General features: G+C 38.1%; 1 protein-coding gene across 1 annotated transcript in view; it reads left to right on the top strand.

Moving 5' to 3' along the window:
• The window catches only part of SYT10 (synaptotagmin 10), a 44,141-nt gene that overhangs the window by 7,861 nt on the left and 12,460 nt on the right, over nt 1–23,820 (top strand). The window contains exons 2-5 of the mRNA XM_033057682.2: nt 3,954–4,311; nt 10,327–10,891; nt 21,848–21,968; nt 22,289–22,460. Of these exons, the coding sequence (XP_032913573.1) occupies nt 3,954–4,311; nt 10,327–10,891; nt 21,848–21,968; nt 22,289–22,460 (1,216 nt within the window). The remainder of the gene's footprint in view (nt 1–3,953; nt 4,312–10,326; nt 10,892–21,847; nt 21,969–22,288; nt 22,461–23,820) is intronic.

Raw genomic sequence — 23,820 nt, 5'->3', positions numbered from 1 at the left:
TTCCTATAAAAACTTATTATGAGAGACATATCCAGCCTAACACACAAAGCATTTGTCTGCTCTTCAGGTGATTTCAGTCTTTACATAACAACAAATCTCTCGCAGTCGCTCAGTTGAGTGACTGACAGAAGGAAGGACATGAAACAATGTGCTTTTAATGTCAATTTTGATTTTATGGCATAGTGATTGCTTTTTAGCAATTGTGGCAATAAATGTAATTAAGTAGTTTTTTGCAAAGAACTATTTTGATCAACTTTCTTGCAAATCAAATATTTCCTGTATTTGTTGCACCATGAAATTCAAGATGTTAGGTTGTTTAATTCATTAATAAAATAACAAGATTTTACTGTTTATAGAAGTAGTTCCCGATCTCTGCTTTTGAGACTTCAGATGTTTCATAGGATTATAGATGTATAGATATAAAACATACCTTTTCTGTGAGGATTTCGGGAGCTTTTTGAACTTTGAAGTAGATTAATGGAAACACAGAAAAACTGCTTAGAGAAAGTTGAAGTACAGGAGTAGGTGTTGAAAGGAGACAACAAGTTATTTGAAGGCTTGAAAAATGTCTTGCAGTGAAAATCTTAAATTAGAAATGCTTTGATGAAATGTTTTTCAGCTGATAGTATCTATTCATCAAATTGAAGCTCTGCTGGAAGGGATCAATTTTCGTATTTCTGGTTTTGAAATGTTTCCAGCAGCTTCAAAGATGTTATAACATCCTCCTTCAACATTTTCCAAATGGAAAAAAACCCTACAATTTTCAGTTCTAAAAGTCTTCCTCTCAAAATATAGCCTAATTATGCCAACCATCCCTAAAATGAACTGGAAATATTGTAAATCACTCAAAATTGATTTTTAAATTTTTTAATTTTTTTTTTTAAATTTTTATTTATTTCTGTCAGACCACCAACATTTTCAAGGGTTCCACTTTTTGTCACACTTTGAGAACAGAAAATATTTGGCCAGGTTGCCTGACAATTTGTCTGGTTCAATCTATCAAAGACGGTTCTTCAGTGAGGCCTACTGCTGGCTGAATATATTAAATTTGATTTTGGCTGCATATTGGGTTTGCCTGGCCAGGTTTTGGTAGCAGGAGGAAGTTTTCTGTGAGAAGCTGCTGGAAGCTTCCCCCATTTCCAACAGAGCCAAGACCAGCTTGTTCTAGGCAAAGCCCCTCCGACACCGGGGTTGCAGGAAAACATTTTTAAGAAGGGGAAAAAGAAATCTGCTGTGCATCAGCAGCTGGAAGAGGGGAGCCAGAATATGCAAGGAATAACTCTGCAGACACCAAGGTCTGTGAAGAAGAAGGGAAAGAAGAGCTCCAGGTGTGAGTGAGTTGCCTTCCCCTGCTGGTCTTCAACCCATGGAGCATCCCAATCCCAAAGCAGGTGAATTCCCAAAGGACACAGTGACCTTGTGAGGAGCCCACCCTACAGAATGCTCCTGGCAGGATCTCAGGATCTGTGGACTTGTGGAGACAGGAGCCCTCACTGGAGCAGGTTTCCTGGCAAGACTCATGCCCCTGTGGTTGGCTCATGCTGGAGCAGTCTGCTCCCCAAGGTCTGCTCCCAGGGAAGGGACACTGGAGCAATGCGTGGGAAGGACTCCCACTGGGGTTGTGCAGGGCTGTCTCCTGTGGCAGCAACCACACACTGGAGGAGGGCAGCAGGGAAAGGGGTGAGGAGTCCTGACAAGGATGGAGCAACAGAGACAATGTGTGATGAACTGATGCAGCTGCACTTTGCCCATCCCTCTGTGCTGCTGGAGGGGGGAGGTAGAGAAAGCAGGAGCAAAATTGAGCCCCAGAAGAAGGGAGGAGTGGGGAAAAGTGTTTTATGGTTTGGTTTTGTCAGTCACCATTGATTTGATTGGTAACAAATTTATGTCCCCAAGTTAAGTCTGTTTTGCCCATGACAGTAATTACTGAGTGATCTTTCCCTTGGGGAGGATCTTGACCTTATTTTGACCCACAAGTTTTTTGTTATATTTTTTCCCATGTCCATCTGAGGGGTGGACTGACAGAGCAGCTTCGATGGGCCTCTGGCATCTGTCAGTCAGCCCATTACAGACCATTCCCTGGCACTGAGGTTATGCAAGAGCCTCTCTCCTTGTTATTAATGTCTGTCATCTGTTGAAACAGATGGGCCACATCCAAACCACCCATTAAGAATGATCATTTTCCTATTCTAATTCCTGATCCATGGCTAGGAATTGACTGGGAGGGTATGATCTCCAGACCACAACATTTTCTATATGTTTTTGGTTTTCTCACACATTTTGATGGGGAGTGGTCTGTAAGTTCAGTGTTTGTTACTGAGAGATGCACCTGGATATTATATATTAATCAAGAAAATATTCCCAAATTTTCATCTTCAGCTTTCTATCCTCATAATTCTGCTTCATCTTTCTATCTTCAATTCTCATATGGGCTGATGAGGTACATACTGTTTCATGGAGCTAATCCATACCTTTTTTGCTCTTGTGAAAATCTATAAAAATATGCTCAAGCTCTCTTTGCACTTCTACTGTGATTCAGTTTAGTAGTCTGTAGCCTAGAGTTATGGATACAAAGTATTAGATGTTAAACTGTCAAAACTTGTTGTAACAAAGAGCAGCAGCTGTTACTTGAGGGATATTTAAGCGGGGCTTAGTGAATAGTTTTAAGGCGTATAAAAGACTCTATTGAAAAGGAAAGGAATTTTTTGGTTATAATATTACAGGATACTGGAAAAATCAAATGGAAGCATGTCACATAGAATAAAACTGCTAATTAGGGCTCAACTGGTAGTCCTGGTGGTCCACCATCTCCTAAAGTAAAAGTGTGTCCATAGAATTTTGTTGGTATGAAATCTGTTTTCCTATCTTTGCCCAGGCTATTGGATATTCTAAGCAGTTTTGGCAGCAAAAGTCAAATACAGGGCAGCAGGAGTAGCTCAGTGTACAGCATGATCTCTGTACAGCTCGGGGCATTTCACTATGTTCTCTAAGCCAGCTGTATTTTCACAGGAGAATTTTAGATAATGATACAGCTGTGCTATCTTGATCTGACAAAGTCTTGGTCCAGAGCTGACAATTTAACCACAGAAATCTCTTATTTGTGATAGACTTTATCTTGTTCCTATTTACGCCTAAATGCTAGGTTTTAAAATGTTTCTGAAGCAGTTGGTATGGAGTCAGAAGTTCGGCAAATCTTTAAGAAATTTGTGCATCAACCTAGCAGTTTAGATCTGATCTGTCTTCATGTGTACTGAGAGAAAATGCTGACTGTGGCTTACTTTTTCATTGACATATTCTTTATATTCTAAATGTATGTTCTAAAGAGCTAAGCATCAACAACCTCTGACTGACATTAAAGTTGTTGATGTTTCCAGAAGTTTTGTCCTCCACCTGAAGCCAGTAAGTAAAGGGAAGTGTACATTATCCATAAGGAGAAGGCTGTCTATACTGGTACTTGTCTCCAAAACTGGAAATCTAGATTTGTGCACAGAATTCTCATGTGTTTGCTTTAAGTCTCAGTAAGGATATTTGTTGTTTGATTATAATAACTTTTCTTTAGCAAAGTTGGTCAATATTTCTTTCACCTACTGATCTCAAAGTCCTTAGTCAACCATGGCTGGGAGTTTTTGGGATTGTTTCCTTACTTCCTGAGAAGGGAACTTCCTGAGAAGGATGTCTGAGTATGTGGTGAGTGGTACACATACTGGCCCATGGCCTGAACAATTAAAAGAGTTTTTGTGAAGCAGATACTAGAAAATAATAACATCTTAAAGGTACAGGCTTAGATATCAAAGAAAATATAAAAAGAAAAAACTCACAACCTTAAATACGACTTTAAAGCTCTACACAAACAATGATAAAAATGCTTCTATGTCCCCAACTTTGTAATTTTTAATTTTTTTTTTCTCTGCATGTTGTCTGTCACGATGATTTTTGTTTCTAATTCCTTGCAGATGTCTCAGTCAGTCTCTTAGCAGTTGTCGTCAGCTTCTGCGGGCTCGCCTTGCTGGTGGTCTCACTTTTTGTCTTTTGGAAGCTCTGTTGGCCCTGCTGGAGGAGCAAACCTCTCACCTCCAGCACCAGTAATGTCCCGCAGAGCAACTCCAGCGCTCCTACGGAGGTTTTGGAGAACATGGAGAAAAAGGAAGTTAAAGAAAATGGGAAAGCTCCGACCAAGGTACTTGAAGCTGCACTGAAAATCAGCCACACTTCACCTGATATACCAGCAGAGGTCCAGAATGCGCTGAAAGAGCACCTGATCAGACATGCTCGGATGCAGAGGCAGATCACCGAGCCTACGTCCTCATCAAGGTAAGTGAGAGACACTCACACAAGGAACAAGTAGAGCAGGAACATTGCTGAAAATTTCCATGATCCTGGATTATTCACAAGTTTCTTAGTAGTTATGGGTGAAATATCAGTCATGTGAATGTGAAGCCACATTTTTTTTTGGATATTTAGTGTACCTTCAGTTACATAATCATTTTAACTCATGAAAGTGAGATCTACATCTTCTACTACTTTGTAAAGATAGACATTGCTACTTTAAGCATTTCCCTTTTGGGTTTTGATTACAGGAAAACATATTTCAGTGTTTTGTAATAGAACTGAAATTCTAGATTTTCACAGAGATATTTTTTATAGATAGATATAGATATAGATATAGATGATATAGATATAGATATATAGGTATATAGATAGATAATACCTATATATATATATGTATATATAGTTTTGCAGATGAAAATTTCCCTCTCAACCAAATAAATGATAGATTAGTTGTTGATGGTACATTTCTTTAAGACATGGCTTGCTGATCATGAAGGAATTAAAATTCCAGCCTAAAAATACAGATCCTTATGGACTGATCTTGAAGCTGTAAAGAGTCCATATAGATCTATAAATAAATGACAAGCACACAGTATTCCTTAGTGTTTTCTTTAGTAATAAAGTGGAGGACACAAACTTTAATTTTGCATTATGTGCCACTTTATATTGAAAAGTAGTGAAGACATGCAGAGATCTATAGATTCCAATGGGATTTTCTTCAAACACTGTCAGCAAATATAATGCATGGAAACAAACAATGAACTGCAAAGATCCTGAAATGAAAAGGGGATTGTTTTATAAGCAAAGATTGGGAAAAATTAAGGCTAAAAGAGGCACCTGAATTATTGTGTAAAGCCATAAGTTACAGTACAGATACTGTGTAGGAAGCAGCTTTTTTCTCAAAATGCTATTTTCTAAGGAAACATATGCTACAAAAGAAAAAAAAATCCCAAAACCAACCAAATGAAAAAACCAACTAAACCCAAAGAAACAAACAAAAATTCACATTCACAATAATTAGAGGCAAAAGGAGAAGACACGTGCTTTACACTGAGTGGGCACATACTTTGCTGGCCTCCTGGGAGCCCTGGAGGCAATGTTTTACCAGCTCAGTGCACTTGTTGTGGCAGTGAGTGCTCAAGTGCTTTTCTCAGCTCTTCCAGCCTCACAGAGCAGCCAGCAAGAAGCCACAGGAAGCTCCCAAAATGAGAGTACTCCAACCAGAGGTTATGAGACTGTCCAGCTGGCCCTAAACCACATTACCCTGGCTATGCCTGGTTCCTGCTAGTCCAAACCACGCTGAGGAACATTCCCACAGCACTCGGATAATTCTGAACTGTTACACTAAACACAGAGGGGAAAAAAATTGGTAGAGTTTAGCATGACAAGCCCATTACCCAGCTCACTGCTGCCTAAAAGGATATTAACTGAGCCTTATCCATCAAATCCAAGTATTCAGACTGTCTGACCTCCTGAACAGACAGAAGAAATAGCTGGCTGACAAATGGACTTGAATAGTCCCTGTGGTACTATAGAGAAGTTCCAGGGATATGCTCCAGATCTACTTCAGGCAGTGAAAATATTCTTACAGGTCTCTAGAGTGATTTGGACTGGGTACTGAGTACAAAATATTTGTGAAGCCAAGGACAGTTTTACAAAAGTAAAACTTCCTATCAATACCAGTTCTTTCTGCAACCTTGTAAGGGAGGTTTATCTTCTCAAGATTATTAGGATTAAATCTCCCCTAAAAGGGACAGTTCCTGCGCTTTGAGTAAATTATTGCCCCACCACAGCCATTCAGTAGAAATCAGTAGGTGTTTGGAAACATCACCTTCTTTTAGAGTTTGGTGAAAAATTCTGCATCCTATTACAAAACATGTTTAGAACGATAACCTTAAAACTAACCCAGAAATGGTGATATTTCTGTTTGTAACCGCATTTCATCTAAACCCTGCCTGCCTTAAGGGAGTCCTAACTTAGCAGCCCATATTAATTGCTGCTGCCAAGATTATGAGAATAAGGATGGACATTTAGACTAGGCGTCTAAATTATTCCTTATTGTGTATTAACCCCAGCTGGCAGCAATGTACCAGCAAAATGACTGAAACCTGGCTCTGGTGTCCTTGTTTGGAGACCTCTAAACAAAAAGGAGCCAATGGCAGATGCAGAGGTAGCATCTTCTCTTGCCCCATCTTCAATGCAGCACTGCTTTGTTGTCCTCAGGAGCCCTGAGGGGTTCAGATGCACCTTCTCCTAAATGCATTCCATTGACAAAGGATCTGAGAGAATTGTTTGCTGTCTGGATTGTCTCCTGTGCACTGATCTCACCTGAGCTGGGGCAAATTAAAGCATTGTAACCAGTTCTATGAAGGGTTCGTGCAGCCATCAGCTCATAATAAAATAAATGAAATAATATTAATTCATTGTAATTGAAGCATGAGGATTTTAATAAGCCAATCAGAACAACAATTAAATGTGCTTGATCACATTTTTTAGACTGTACACTAACACAGAGACCTGTCAGTATGGGGAAATGATGCATTTCTGTTTACTTGTAACTACATACTTTTCATAGTCCCTGATAATGTCAAAAGACTTAAAAGCTCTGTTATAAGTTCTTTATTCCTTGATACCAACTAACCAGTACACTACAGCAGAAGAACTGCAGCAGTGGTGCTCATTTGCAAATAATTTTGCTCTGTTATTGAGAACCATCCTTTCCCATAATTTGTGATGGTATTTTGCTATCACAATAAATATAGTTTATTGTTTCTATGAAAATCCATTCTTCAGACATTCACCTGTATTTTCCAAGAACATGCTTTTTGCTCTTTAGCATCAGCTGGAGAGGAACGTGTTGAGCCAGTTGGTTCCCAGGAGGCACAAAGGTGAAGTGTTTGGGTTTGTTAAGGTTAAAGAAAAACGAACATACAAACAAACAAACACTGTTGATTTTAGTGTTTGCAAGGAGAAGAGGGAAGCTTTCATTCTGTCTAAGTACCACCTGGGTTCATGCCCTTTTCTGGATTTGGACGGAAAGATTGCTCTAATGCCACCTAGGAAAGTTAGACCCAAGTCACCCCTCATAAATCTCAAGTCATATCATAAATCAGTATCCTATTCCTCTCTTTTGTCAGAGATATGGTACTCTTACTGAGTTAGAAATCAGCTTCACAGTGTCATTATGCCCATGAAAATAGAGTTTTATATTAGATTTACATACAGATTTGCTATCAAAATGAATTTGCTACTCAAAATGTATTTGTTCTGTTATGGAAGGCAAGTCTACCATAGGAGTGCTGCATGTAAGAGTCAGTAGAGGTTGAAGTACCTGAATTTGCAGATGTTGGTAGCTCTGCCACATTTTAACAACTTGGTTTTCTGACATCCTTGTATTTCATTATCACAGCCATTAGTCCCTTTGTTACTGCAGAACAAAGGAAGATAAATATGTTGCCATGACAACAATGAAACATCTTAATAATTAACAGACCAATTAGCTGTCTTGGTGAAAGACTGTGACTCAGAACAGATACTAGGCACTGTGTAATTAGGACTTTGGCTTACTAGAGCAAAAGTGCTGCTGATTCCCACAGGGAACAGCCATATAAATGCATTCATTTACTTAGTGACATCTCACAACAATTCAGGAGAGGATCTGAAGTGCATGAGGTCTGAAAATTTAAAAGAAAGCTGGTACCTTAGAAATCATAGATTTGGGGTCTTATATATTGCTTACATACATTAACCCATACATTAACATTGTCAAAAATGCAAGAGAAGTTGAAGAGAATTTGTCATGTACCTGTTTTTGCTCAAACGGATGTTGTACAATCAACTTCACTCTTTCCCCTGCAAAAGCAATTTCAGCTGCTGCTCATGTACAACAGGGTTTGAACACGATGCCCCCATGGTAGGGGGTTTGGAACTGGATGACCTTTAAGGTCCTCTGCAACTCAAACTATTCTATCACTCTGTGATTATCTGGGCATCTCAGTAGTACAGCTGCAGGTGTGAGGAGCACTCAGGGAGACTCTGCACAGGTTTCCTTAGCACTGACAGAAGTAGCAGTAACACAGGTCTTTCTGGACCTCATTAGGAGTCAAAGATACTAAAAAGATTGTCCCTAAACTGCTGCCAGCCCAGGAATTTATTGTCCACATTTTGAGTGGGGTTCAACTCCTTCCCCATGTTTTGGCACACCCATGAGATTGCACTTCTTGGAGGGAAAAAGCACAAGAGCAGCTGTGATACCTCCTGTGGACAATATTCTACTTTTCTGACCATTCAGGGCCTTTTCATTCCTCACTCCATTCCAGTGTGGACATTAGACACTATGAATTCAGGGAGTTTTAACTTTTAAGGGTAAAGAAAAGCTTTCAACTTGTCTGTGTATAAACAAAGAAAAGCAAAGTATGTTACAAGAGGGGTGTATTGTTCACCTAAATTTGATATCCAAACACCTGGATTTGTTTGAGCTTTTGTTGAGCTACTTCAAGTCTAGGCTATGAAGCTCTCCCTACCCTGTTCATGTGTTGAGCTAGGACTCCTCCCTGCACCTAGCAGGACTGAAACAGCTAAAAGGGGAAACACTCTAGTTTATTATTTAATAGCTGCAGCTTACACTCTTGTATCTCTGCTCAGCTGAACTGCAGCAGTTTTGTGCTTCATGCCTTCTGCAATCTCTACACTTATAGCAAAAATACAAATAATATCTATGAAATGAGTCCTGGTTGCTTTCAAATGGACAATTTGCATTTCTGATTTAAACAAAGAAACATGCAGCTGTGACACCTCTTGTTTTCAGAACACAACACCACAGGGAAACCAAGCAATAAGGCAAGGCTATGTGTGGCATTAATAAACAATTGGTTGCAAAAGGCAAAGGAAATTCTGACAATCGGATTGTTCTATAATGGCAACTAAGTGTGCTCACAGGAGGAGGTGGTAAGCTTCTGCAGCACAGATTGTTGGGGTAGGAAAGTACCAAGGAAATGTGAAAATGCCTAAAAAATAAACTGGAAAGTGTAGTCATAATGGCATCTGCTGCTGATAAATGCCGTGAAGCTTTTTGGCCAGTGTTTTTGTAGTACCCTAAGGTTGTAAGGCACGCCAGGGATTTGATTTCACTCTTAGTAGGAATGGCACAAATTTCCATTGGGATTCATGAGCCAAGATATGCCCAAAAATACATATGTTTATGCAACATTGTATTCAGAATTGCAAGGAATTTAACATACTATTTCTTGCTAGTAGTGCAGGAATCAGCTGTTGAATATACTGACAACAGACCATGAGAACAAAAGAAGAAAAAAAACCAACAATGACAGAAAATTGTTGACAAAACTCTGAAATGTATTGCAGGGAGGAAAAAATATTCCCAGTGCTTTTGGAGAAGGCAGCATGCACCTCAGTGTAGCAGATATCAAGCAGTTATATATAAAATTTTGTAGGATGGCAAAGCATGTGCTAAAAACCTCCAGACACAGCTCTGCATTTCCCTTTCAGGCACCTTTCATGGCCATCAGTGTGAAGGCTGGTAAATATTTATTGGAAAACCACCATGGAATGCCTCCAAAAACCAGACAGTACTGATAAAAATTCTGAGAGTGCTTTTTCTTTTCCTGTTTGACCATACTTTACTCAGGCCCTAGCAAAGTGGGATCATGTGATGTCAACTTCAACTTGTTCTGTGAAAGAACACGAATTCAGTTTCAGCTGCATAGTCTGAAAGAAAAGTTATAACTGTCTTAATTTCTGCGACACTGGGTGTCTCCTGAGCCAAGAAATTAATTCCTAATGATCATTCCCTCTCAAGGATGCTATAACACTGGCAAAACACAGAAGGGGGTGTGGAGAGGAATATTTTTTTAATTCTTTTAAAGAGAGGAGCCCTCATTAATTTATTCTTATATTTTCTATTGAGAGATGGTCTTTTCCCAGAGATAACCATGGCTTATTTTGTGTGTGTGTGTGTGTGTGTGTGTGTGTGTGCAGGCACAATTCTTTCAGGAGGCACTTGCCAAGACAGATGCAAGTGTCCAGTGTTGATTTTAACATGGGGACAGACCCGGTTCTGCAAAGGGGAGAGACCACAACCAGCATTGGGAGAATAAAACCAGAACTCTACAAACAGAAATCTGTGGATTCTGACGGGGAACAAGAAGATGTGAAAACATGTGGAAAACTTAACTTCACTCTCCGGTATGATTATGAGAATGAACTTCTGGCTATCACAATTGTCAAAGCCTTAGATCTGCCTGCTAAAGACTTCACAGGAACATCCGACCCCTACGTTAAGATTTATCTGCTTCCAGATAGGAAAAAGAAGTTTCAGACACGAGTTCACAGAAAGACATTAAATCCTGTCTTTGATGAAACCTTTCAGTTTCCTGTAGCCTATGATCAACTCAGCAACAGGAAATTGCATTTCAGTGTTTATGATTTTGACAGATTTTCTAGACATGACATGATTGGGGAAGTTATTCTTGATAACCTTTTTGAAGTCTCAGATCTCTCCAGGGAAGCCAATGTATGGAAAGACATCCACTGTGCCACCACAGTAAGTAATGTGTTATGAAAGCATTAACATCGTATTTTCACTTCTCTTTTGTAGTTTTTTGGCAGTGTACCCTGGTTATCAGTCAAGTCCAAAATAAATTTAAAAATAATTAAAAAGAGGAGATGTCAATATTTTCCTTTGAGCACAGAGAATAATGCTTGGGAAGATATAAAATTTAATTACCAAAAAATCTTCTGGGAGCATCCTGTCATGTTATGGCTGTAAATAAATTACATTTATTAATTAAATGCTACATCATGAAAGTCATTGCTTAGCCAGAATTAATAACATTTTCCTGTTAGCAAAAACACCTTGTCCTGCAATATGACCATCTATTAAGGAAAAGGGTATTGCTCTTGTTAGGAAATTTTCTTAGGTTAAAAATTTTGGTAAGGAAAAGAGGCTGAAAGTGCTTGAAGTGTAAAATGCATTTTGCTGACTGCATTGTGCTTAGGGTCCCCAGTAGTTTTATCTGCATTGCTACTGGTTGCTAGGAAAACTCAAGAGGCATAAGCAAGAAAAATTAGGAAATACAAATTAATTTGTTTATTGTTGCAAGCAAGAAAAGGAGGTCTGTGCATGGGTCACAGGATGAATGACATGCTACCAGACAACAGCAGTCTCCAGATAATGCCTTGTTAACCTTGAATTCCAAACTCATCCTCCCTGTCTGGGATTTAAATGGGGGAAAAAAACCAACTGTTAAAATAGTGAGGTGTCGGGTGTTTTGGTTTTGGGTTTGGTTTCAGTTTCTTTTTAAGTAGTATGGTATTTATAAAGAAGTTTTCCCATCCCTGGTTCTGTGGGTGTATCCAAACAGTGTGACTCATCCCAGGGTTTCAGCATGGGGATGAACGGAGGACAGAGCTTAAGTGACAGGAGCTTCGCACCATCCCTTCTCTGCAGCCAGAGACCTCCCATGCCTTCTTCACCAAATGCTTTCATGATGTTCATACCTGCTAGACAGACAGGTCTAGCTGTGCGTGATTAGGAGAAGGAGCACTGATATGGCCTCACCAGTCTGAGCATGAGCACAGTGATCCCTGAGAAGGGAGAGATGCCAGAGCGTGCAGAATAGTGGATGCAGTTTTCAAATATGAATTCACAGCAGCAGCTATTTATTCTGACTGCTGGACCTACCAAGCTGCTCTGAACAACCTTCAGCACACTTCCAGAAATCTGAATCTGTGTATGTTTAGTTTGATCAAGCTCAGATTTAAGGTAACTTTAAGAATTGTGTTCTCAAACTTAAAATTGAATCTCTGTTTCAGGTCTTGGAGTAATAGTCCAAGTAACCATTTAAAAAAAGTTCTTCTAGCTTTGATATTGTGCTTAATACATTAATAATTACTTAAAATCTCACCGGACACTTGCAGCAGGTATGTCTATGAGGTTTTTAACTGATAACTAGAACAGTTAATGTGCAGCAAATGAACAGCAAATAATAATCTCTGGACTGTTCATCACTGGTTTTGAGCAGATTGAAATGCCATACCAGATGATGCACGTGGGGTTGATACTAATAGACATATGGATGGAAATCATTGCTAAACTTGGCACTGGATCCTAGCTCATGTTTCCTCCTCACTAAGGGTTAGTGCATGCAGTTTTAGTGCCTAACTCACTCTGATGGTGTTTTCATCTGTGTTAAGCTTAAAAGAAAGCATGAGGTGTTTTTGGATTTCAGCCTTTCAGTCATTATAGTGTGAAGTACTGCATGTGTATGAAAAGGTTGTGTCCACTTAAACCACCAACAATAGGCACATAAAATTGGGATATCTTCCAGTGTTAGGTAATCTCACCAGCTTTCACAAACCTTGCCCTATTCTCAGAAAATCACGTAAGAAACTGGCAATTGATTTTTTTTCCTGGAAAAATAAAGCCTTCCTTGAAGAGGTCCAGTAACTGTATGTACAATGTGCTGCCTTGTGTTTGAGCTGTTTTATGAAACAGTAATATACCCTTCCAGTTCTGACATTTCAGAAACTGTAAATTGAGAGATCCAAACCTTCACAGGAATAAATACTCTGTGAAATATTAACCAGTGAGGACTTACTGTCTTAGACACCAGATATGAAGTTTACCAGAGTCACTAACTAGCAGTTAAATGACTAATATTGGCCAGAATCATCTGAACTTTGATAGGCCTTGAAAAAGATACAGCTGGTTCTACAACTGCTAGGAAAAAAATCTGATCCAAACAAATGTGCTTTGGTGTTCGTAAAGAATCTCTGCAAATCAGGCAGGCCATGTTAGTGGAAAAAGCCATACCCACCCAGGACAGTCCAGGAACCAAGATGCCATTCTGCAAATACATTTCTCTCAGGCTTTTTGGTTCTTCACCTTTGATCTGTTTTGTTGTATGTTCTGAGAAGTTTTTTGTCTCTGTTCAGACATAATTCCTACACCCAGTGGTCTGCTCATTCTGTTGCTAAATGGTAGATATGGAAAATAATATAAGTGATAGATCAAAGAATTAGTCCAAAACTTAAAAAAGAACCAGCCTCTCCACATTTGTGAATCTTTTACATCTCTTCCACAGTCAAGAATTTTCTTTCTTCACAGTCAAGAAGTTAAAATTAGGGTAAAAACAATTCCTATTACCAGTGTGAAAAGAATCTATTCTTATGACTCCAAGTGCTGTAGTCTTAAGCACTACTAGAGAGATTCACTAAGAAAAACGGATTGCAACATTTCACCTGTGAAGGAAATTACCACAGGAGATCAGGAGATAATTTGTTATGGAACAACCCTTTGTTAGTAGCTAACATAATTTTTTAAATATTTACTTCCACAACCATGAAGAGTTTAATTGGTACAGGAAATACAGTCTGGGAAAATCAGACTGGATGGTTACACTGAGTCCTTTTGGCTCTAAACCCAATGACTCTGTCAATCTACAGTTTTAAAACACTTTCTTTGCTCCTAATAATAATTTGAAATTATTCTATGGAAGTGCAGGATTGGCTCACTCACACACTTATTTTTATTCTATTGTTTTCAGATGCTGATATTTATTCACATTTTGTAGTTTGGATTTTTACCTTTATTTTTTTACCTTTATTCTTTTATTCATACCATTTTTTCTCTCTTATATATACATACCACATCTTATAATATGTAAAGTACCTTTTCTAAGTGCTAAAGTATATTAATTTCGTAATGTTAGATTACTAACATAAAATCAGCAGTGTAGGAAAAGTATCTTAGATATATGATATACCCCCAAATTCTGTTTGTACATGAGTGATTGAATTTTCAATAAATAATCCATCATTTGCTTCTGTTCACTTGACAGTTAAAAAAAAATAAAAATCAAGAGACAACTTTGGACTGCCTGTGAAGGTTGTTCACTAGTTTGGAATACTGAAGTTCTCACTACAATTGAGAAAATTCATTCAAAACATTAGAGGCAAACAAATAATATCAAATTGATTTCTTAATCAACACATGAGGCTTCTGTTTTTGTCAAGTGCTTGTAAGTTTTGCATACATTTCTGAGGTTTTCTTACTATCAAATATACTGCATACTTTTAAAAAAAGCACTTTTTCTGGAATTGCTAACAAGCACTTCTGATATTGAGTGTCTTAACATTTTCCAGGCAAGAAGTCCACTTCCAGTGATCCAACAATTTATGCATTAAATGTTTATTAAGTTCCTATAACACTTTTAAAAATTGTCACCTGCTTTGGAAACTTCCTCTAATGTTGTTGCCTAAAAAATTGGCAAGTGACTGTCAGAAAGGGTTTTTTTTTATATAGGTATCCTGTGATGTTGGTCAGAGTAACCAATTGTAGAAAACTATGCAATTGTGACAAGAATTAAAGTTCCAAATTCAGAGGAACGCCATTTCCATTTCCAACAGTGGTAGTCTGTTGGGGATCTTCAAATTGTCATGTACTTGTAGCCTCTTGAATTATCTCATGTAGACAGATGGAACTTGGTTATTATTTAGTTCCCCGACACCAGGCATTCAGTGCTGCAGTTTGCTCATTTGTGAAGTGGAATGTAAAAGCAGATTTTGTAAGGACATAGTCTTCATGTGATGTCCGTGGTGCATGATTTCTGTTTCCAAAGCAATTGGAATATAATTGACTAGCATCACTGGGGAAGACAGAAGTGTTTAAATATATATATATATATATATATATTTAAATAAGTAGGACAGTAACATTTGCCTCAGTTCATCTTTATCAAACACTTGCCAGAGTAGGAAATAACACAGGTAAATCTGCTGGCTGCTGGTTCTATTATGGAAATAGATTCTTCTGATTTCCTCATCAAACAAGAATGAAGCCCACCCCTGAATTTCACCCAGAGCATAATCTTTGCTTTGTTTACTCCATATCCTCTTTTTTATAAGTGGACAAAGCTTTAGACCTTTCCCTGAGTCACCTGACAGAGGTGTCTTTTGCAGCCCAACCTTGAGGCCACATTTTAAGGATTTTCCTGTTTCTTAGCATTCAAAGAGCAGCACTATGAGGAAATGTTTCATCACCAGCAATGCGGTGGGCTGAGCCCCACAGGTACCCACCTTCATCAGAATGCACTTATGAGTGTTTCTGGAAATGCACCTGAAAGCTTTAACAGAGCCTTAAACAGGTGTGAAAGGCTCAGAGCTTGTCAGTGTAGGAACATTTTTCATGTCTGTAATGGGAACAGACCTTTGTAATCCAGGAACTGCTGGCATTTGTCATCTCTGCCCAGTGTTGAAAGGGGTCCATGTGACTGCTGCTGCTGCTAAGCAGGTGAGAGAATACCAGTCTTTAGAGAAAACATTTTGGAGACCTTCATTTATGTTTGGAACTGCTTTAGGTCTGGTTTATAACTAGAAAAGACAACGGAGAAAGTGTGGGGTTCTGTCTGTTACTGAAGGCAGGGAAGGTTTCTATTATTATTATTTGATGTTTCTTTTCATTTGAAACAACGAATTATTTGAATATTTTTGTTTTTTAGGGGAAAATTGCTACTTTCCCTCTACCCTAAAAGTAATAAATATTAGGTAAATGAAGAGCATGGTTTCCTCAAGGGATTTTAGTATCTTTGCATCCAGACAGTCTTGTGGCAGCAGGCACATGACTTGTCTGACCTGCTGTGCCCTGTGAGCTCTCTGAGTTTCTCACTGGTAAGTCTCTTTGCAGACATGCACTACAGCTTCAGAGAAGCACCTTTCTGTGGGAGGCCATATGCATTTTGGTTCATTCTCCTGTCACAGTGAGTTCACAGATGCACCTCTGTTCTCAGCTGTTTTGAGGCAGGAATGGGCTTCCTTGCTTCCTGGCAAGATGTAAAACCCCCCCAGTGCACAAGGCAGATGGTTCTGTACAGAGGGAGCAGCACAAGGAGCACCCAGGAGACTTCCAGGGCACTACTGAGGGCATTCTGCAGCCTCAGGAAATCCTCCCACTGCCATCAGGGCTGCAGCTAGCAGCAGAGCTTGCCCAGAGCATTCAGGGTGACAGGCTCAGACAAGCATTAGCCTCTCCACAAGCAGAAGACAGTTATTACAGAGCAACACACCCCTCTGCTTCCACAGAGGCAAGAACAAACATAAACTTAATTGATTCATTTCCCAGGGCAGCAGCTCAATCAGGAACCGGCGCTGAGAGGAAGGAAAGAACTGAGTTTGATATACAAAGAATAACAGAAGACAAAAATAAATATTAAAGGAGGGGACAAAGGAAAATCCCCTTGAGAGGTGGTAGAATTAGCTCTCCAGTTTGAGCCTCACAGAACTCTTAATAATTTCTGTGATAGCAAGGGTACCATCAGATTCTAAATGCATAAATGAGAAAACAGACTGGTAGATTTCTATTCTGTTTTTTACTGTAACTCTTTTAACACTTGATACATGCCTCAAAACCAGAAATATCTTAATACATTCTTAGCCAATTTTCTCAGGAGACATGTTTTCTTCTTGTTTACATCCAAGTCCCAACGTTCATTGTTATATTTTATCCCTGATTCTTGAAGCTTAATGTCAGTAGCTTTTATTGGAAAGCAGAAATATTTATAATATGTTTTTAAACAGAGAAAGAGAAACCTGTGCTATGGGGGAATTACCTTCCTGCAGTATTTGAGTAATCCGAAAGTCTAGCTCTGCCAACAAGTTTTGCTTTAAATTTGCATACTACATAGAAAAACAGTTTTCAGTGTTAGTGAAGGAAACAGCCAAAAATCTAGAAAAGCAAATGCCTGAATACCTTCTTAGCTAACTAGAAAATTAGTATTATTATTTATTGCAGCATCTTGCTTAAAATATAGCAGGAAAACTGAGAATGAAATTTGTTAATAATTAATTTAGTAATCAAGTACAAATGGAATTCATGCTGTCATTAGTATCTTTGTTATGCTACTCTTACACACAAAAAACATCATTCCAATTACAATTAATGGGAAAGCAGTTCCAGATATTAAAATTGAGATTAAGAACTGGAATTGTTACTTTGGATTGTGATAATTTGAATGATAAATAAAGTACCAACAAGTAATTTTTTGAAGGAATTTAATTTCTACTGCGCTATTAATTAGGCAGATACTTGTTATTTTAACCATGGAAATTAATGACAGACTAGTAACAATAAAAGCATGTAAATTTTCCAGTTCCAGTAGCATTTACATAGTTCATTGTAAGAATACATAGCAAGTTGCTGTTTTAAGATTTTGCTTGAATTTCAAAACTTGAAAAACTAGTGGAAAAGAAGAAGAAATAAACATCAGTGGAAAAATGGTCTAAAGTTCACTTGTAACTCAGAAGTGACACCTTTTTTCACATATCAAGTCCTTATAAGCCTTTTACCCTTGCTGTCATAGGAAATCAGTTAAGATGTTGGCATAGAGGAGGGAGACAATTAAAGCTATTAGACCATCAGTATAGGCAATAAATGGTTTTCCTGTTCAATTTCAGAGTTATTGGGTTGGTACGTGAGTAGAAACCACCCTGAACATGGAGGGATCTATAGCCACCTTTTGCACTGAACTTGTAGAGGTTCCTAGTAAAAAGTTGTCTCTTTTATTGAATTTAGTGGAAACAACTGTGAAAATTAATTGGAGTAAGTGGCAGCAAAGCTTTTTCCAGCAACAGCAGTTTAAAAACCTCTATCAGTTTAATTGATGCTCCCTTGCAAGTTCTCCAAACTTCTCCTTACATCCTTTCCCTTTTAGCCATATTGTGAGTGGGGAGCACAGCCCCCGTAGAAATGCTGCAATTTTTACAGGCATATGTGTGAAAATGAGAGCACTGGTGTCCATCGGGTATGATAACAAAGAGAGAGAATAAAATAAGGAACTTCTTATTTCTGACTGTGCCAACTCCTGGACTAATTTCCCAAGAGCCCACAAAGCAGAGAATGTGGACAGATCCTAATGGATCCATTCTAATGGAAGTAATGGAAAATTATTATTAGCACATCCCTTCACATGGTTACTAATGTGGCATGAGAATTATGCTCTTTTAAAAAATCTGCATTTTGTATCTCAAAACCCACAAAGCTGATCAGAATAACTGATGTGAGACCATTGTTTTCTTTGTTTTATTTTGTTCTAGACCCACCATATGAGAAAATGGATGGGATAGAGGTAAAATGGTAGCTATGAAAGTAACTGAAGTTGGTGGAGTGCTGGTCACTGTTTCAGGTCCTTAATGCTGTGTGACGGCTGGTGGTACAGAAGGGAAATGAGAGGAGGGGAGATATGAAGTGTCAACAAATGCTTCCATTTACATAAGTACAGTTGTGCTCAATGCTGGTTTTTCTGTGCCTGTTATTGGAAGCCAGTGGGAGGCAACCATTACAATTATCCATAAAACTAGCTGTTAACTGAAACTCAAATTTAGTTCAATAAGAAAAACTCAAAATAGGTCTATGAAAGAAATGAAGTGTCATGGCGATTATCTAATCGTGCAATTTTCAGAAAATATCTAAGGCAATCTCAGGATTATTTAAAAATATGCACAAAGGAAAACCACTGGATTGTGTCTTGTGTGTAGTGTTTTGTTTGAGGCACTGTAACGCAGATGTGATTGTTGGGGCAGTCTGTGCCTTGGTTTCTTCAGGTTTGCTTGTACTGAAGGGTTCCTGTCAGATCACTTGTGTCAACTTAATTATCTAGTGTATTATAAAGTGAGAAAAGCATTCATTTTCCATAGCAATGAGTTCTAAATTAAATTGAATCTTATATTTAAATCTCAACTAAATTTGATAATGTTTAAGCTTCCAGTAACATTTTAAAATGTTACTCATGATGATCAATGGGATTACCAAAGGCTGCCATGAGAATTAAAAAAAAAAAAAAAACCAAACAAAAAAAAACCAAAACCAAAACAAAAAAAAAACAAAAAAACCCAAAGTATTACTCTGTTTATAATCTAGGTCTGAATCTGTGTTTTCAACTCCAAATTTATGAATCTCTAGTGTTCAAATTAGCAATAAAAAGTGTGTGTGTGAAAATAGAGATATCTCAGACATTTTATGCAATACCCAGTTTCTTATACTATAATATATAGGAATACTATAATTTTAATCTTAATTCTTCAAAAGAACATTTAGAATTTCACACATTCACACTCGTATGAAGAAAGATCACCAGTCTTAGCAGGTACTCAGAGCAGAAACTGATTTTCTTTGCTCCTCAAAAATGTACTGTGGAGTAATAATGGAGTGAGTTTGGTGAGCATTTTGAGCAACGCTTCTTTTAAAGTATTTAAGCTGTAGTACATAGTCCTGTCTGGATTCTTATTTACCAGCTGAGCTCACACAAACTTTGTGTGAGTATCTACCCAATTTCTCTTAAAAAAGAAATAATAGAACACTCAAGTTCATACTCCTGACTTCAAAAATTACTTTTTCTCCATTCACCTACACAAACCATCTCTCTGAAGAAGAAAAAAATAGTCTTTTTATGAGCTACCCATGGTGTTTCATGATCCAGCCCATCTTCATCAGTTTTTCAACATAGACTTTAGCTAACTTTGAAGCACTGAAACTCAGGGAACTCTATTTTCTTTTCAAATAAAAGAGTGAGATCTATTTGATATATGGATATGAGAAACAGCCATCAGACTCTGAATTCAGAGTAAGAGAAACTAGGCCTGAAACAGTGCTCAGATATGTCAGAACTGTAAAACACAAGACATCATTTGGCACTGTAACAAATGAGTGGAAATAATTACGTACTATTCATTTGTTCAAGTTTTATTTGTTTTCTGAAATAGAAAATTGAGATTGGCAAGTTACTCTGTGGCACAAAATTCCGCACTCTTTGTGGCAAAGAAAGGGAGACGTCAAATAGCTGTATTTGTCCTGTGTGAACTGAGTGAGCTCAATTATTTTGAAATTCAGAGAAATCTGAAATTCTGGCAAGCATGAAATTTGCCCACAGCATATGTTCACATGCTTATCAAACTAGTAATTTTCAAAACAAAATCCCAGCAAAATGACTGAGCATGTGAATTGACTAACCTACACAAAAGTCAATATTTTATTACCACTGCAACAGAGACGTTAAAGCTATTCCAAAACTGTATTCTTCAATCCAGTCTGTAATGCAGGGGGAAAAAATAATACCAAAACAAAATACAAAAGGATCCATACCCCAAAGCATGTGATTAAGTCCATCTTTACTCAAGAAAGATGTGAAATATTTGTTTCAGTTTAGACAGAGTAATAGCCTGAAGGAAGTCAATAAAACTGTTCACATAAGCAGCTGTAGAATGTGAACAAGAAGCCCAGTCTTGTCTTATAACTGTAAACAATATATTTTTCATTGACACAGCAATCATTATTTTAATATGTTTCATTTAAAAATATATTATGCTTGTAGAACAGCTGTACAGTAAATCCGGCAGCTCTCAAGCGAATTTGTACTCTCAGGGTAACTGCAGGTTTGATGGATAAAATATTGAAGCTGAGATGTTAAAAATAAGCTTTTTAGTATCAGTCAAAAAAATAAGTCCTCGGAGATCACATGAGATGTTTGAGAGTGGTTGCCTTACAGAGTGGCTTCCTTACATGCCCCTTACAAACCCATATCCTAAGTTCTTCTTATGCAGTTTTTTGGGTGTAGGGAGATTTAAAATTTAGAACAGGAACAATTTAGAACATAACAAACATCTCAAAACCTAAATTTTGCAGTGCTAGGATAATGTTATAACTGAGAAAAGGAAAAAATAAGAACTGGTAGAAACTCTCTTCCTTAGGTTATACATCTCAAGTATATTAGCATCTAACTATGGCAACATCCTATTGCATGAGTACTTAGCACAGTGTCTCAATACAGAACGTGTCTCTTTGTCAGGATTATTAACACTCATCTGGACCCTATCCATCCTTCTGAGTATGTTATCCTCCAAAAAGTTGCTGTTGAGCCAGGAAAGCTGTAAGTGCTACTCCTTTTGTTCCAAAATAAAGCAACCTTTCAAAGCACATTGAGAGCAGTAAAGAGAGCAACTTCTACGGGCATGTCCTTCTTTTTGAAGCACTTAAGACAGGATTAGTTTTCATACACAAACATGTGCAGAAATTATTCTCCTACATAAATCCCAGTGTCTAAAGGGCATGTAAATGTGCATGACCTAAACATTCCATCAGATTTCTTTCTGTTTGGGATGATGGAGTATGAGTGTTTTCAGGAGCAGAACTTGACATTCTACTTTCAGCACCTTTTTGTTTGTTTGAATTCAACTCAAAAAGACCAGGAATCCAGAAAGTTTTGTCTCTGATTTTTGTTTAATTTCTCAGTTTAGTTATTGAAAATCTTGTCCTGAAAATATTATTTTGCTTTTACTTCTCCTGTACTTTATGGGAATAATGTTTTGAAATTGCTTGTGACCTCTTTAGTAGCATCTGAGGCTGTGAAAGAAGCCTCTCTCCTTGTTAAAAAAATCTTACAGTTTCACATGATCTGAACTGAATTTTGGTAGTTTTATCAGGTTTCTAATAATTGCTTTTATTTTTCAGGAAAGCATAGACTTGGGTGAGATCATGTTTTCCCTTTGTTATTTGCCTACTGCTGGGAGAATGACTTTGACGGTCATCAAGTGTCGGAATCTCAAAGCAATGGATATAACTGGTGCATCAGGTGAGTCCACTTCTTTTCAACAAGGCAGAGTCTATTCAGGAAGGGGATGAATAAGAACTCCTTGGGTTTTGTGGGATAGAAGTAGCAGAAGAATGGATACAGACCCTGTTTAGATGGACTGGCAGCCAGTGTGTCTGTTTGACATGCTTGTACCTTTCCTTTGCATTAACAGTGTGATGAAAACAGTGCTTGCCAGGGTCACTCATATCTTTGCAACTTTTACCTTAGCAGTATAACACTCCTACCACAAATACTGCTCTTATGCTGCACCTCTGAATGGCTTTGACTCCTAATGCATGAACTGATTATCTGTTCCTTAGATCCATATGTCAAAGTGTCACTGATGTGCGAGGGACGAAGGCTGAAAAAGCGGAAAACAACCACAAAGAAGAACACACTGAATCCCATTTATAATGAGGCCATCATCTTTGATATCCCTCCAGAGAACGTGGACCAGGTCAGCCTCTCCATTGCAGTCATGGATTATGACAGGTAAGCACAGTTCACTTTCTGACCATTGAGACAATTCCTGATCAGTGCAGGTGACGCTTTCTGCCTCCTTGAGCTTACAAGCAGCTTCAGTGTCACAAAAGATAAAACCTTGGGGCCTTTTACTGAAGAGGTGTAAAGCTTCCACACCTTTTATAGTTCATGGCATTTTATCTGTGTCATAAATAACTGAGATGAGGAAGAAATATGGCTCAATTTTCTTTCAGGCCACTAACCCTGACATACATTCCTGTCCATTTTTGGGGGTTGGACTATGTACAAACGTTATAATCAGGTATGTCTTCTAGCTTTAAAAAGTCCTGCACACCTCTAATTTCTATTTAAATACCAGGTATTTGAAATTATAGAAAATTTCAATTGCTAAAAAGAAATTAAATGCTAATTACATCATTGAATTAAGTCATAATTTATTCTTCAGTTGATTCAGAAAAATAACATTTCTATATGTAACTTTCAATATGTAACCTTTGGGTTGAGCCATCACTGGTAATATGTCTAAGGCTAATTATGTATGGCTCCAATGAGAATTGACAGGAAGAGACTCCTGCTTAGAGTGGCTCAAGGAACGCAAGTTGATGAGACCATGACTGACAGAATCCTGCCCAAGCCAAATCTGCTTCATTCAAGAGCTATTAGTAATGAGCTTTTGAGATTGCAGGGCAAATAAACAGTGAGAGTCCAATTTAGTAGCATCACCCTTCAGATTGTTTTCCCTTGCCATCAGATTTCTGGTTGTTCTCCAAGTTGTGCCAGGAAGACTTTCTCAGTCAGATGTGAGTGGCAGCGTGGTGCCATTAGCAGGGAAGGAGCACAGCAGCTTGCACACTTTCAGTCTGCCTCAGATCCTCCTATCCCAGCCCTTGCCAAGGGGAAATTAGAAACTGTTATTCTAAGGTACATAGAGTCAAGGTACGGAAAATTATTTTCTGGCACTCCTCAAACAGTTTATGGCACTGTGAGGAGCACAAAGTATTAAAATATAGCCTATTACAGCTATGACTTTTACCTTTCACATTTGTGACTGAACTTCCAAAGATCACAACAGCTAGAGCTGAGAAATAGTTTGTGAAATTATGTCTGAAGCATTTGCAGCAGAAAATGCATTCCCCACCATTTTCCTTCACCTTCCTCTCCCACAAAATTCAAGCATGTTTCCTTTCAGAAAAGTTTGTGTATTATGATCCTTTTGTGTCCTTGTGTCTTTTGGGTTGTAACCTTTTAATGGCAAGGATTATGTTTTCATTGCTATTTTTATAGCTGCTAGAAGCACTCTGGTAGTGGCTGGAGGTTTTTGATGTTATCATTACAGAATTTAATATTACTACACCACCATTAAAACTAA

The sequence above is a fragment of the Catharus ustulatus genome, chromosome 4 (genome assembly GCF_009819885.2).
Source record: "Catharus ustulatus isolate bCatUst1 chromosome 4, bCatUst1.pri.v2, whole genome shotgun sequence".
Taxonomy (NCBI): Eukaryota; Metazoa; Chordata; class Aves; order Passeriformes; family Turdidae; genus Catharus; species Catharus ustulatus.
Note: the sequence above shows the minus strand (reverse complement) of the source record. Positions and strands in the feature narration are given on the sequence as shown.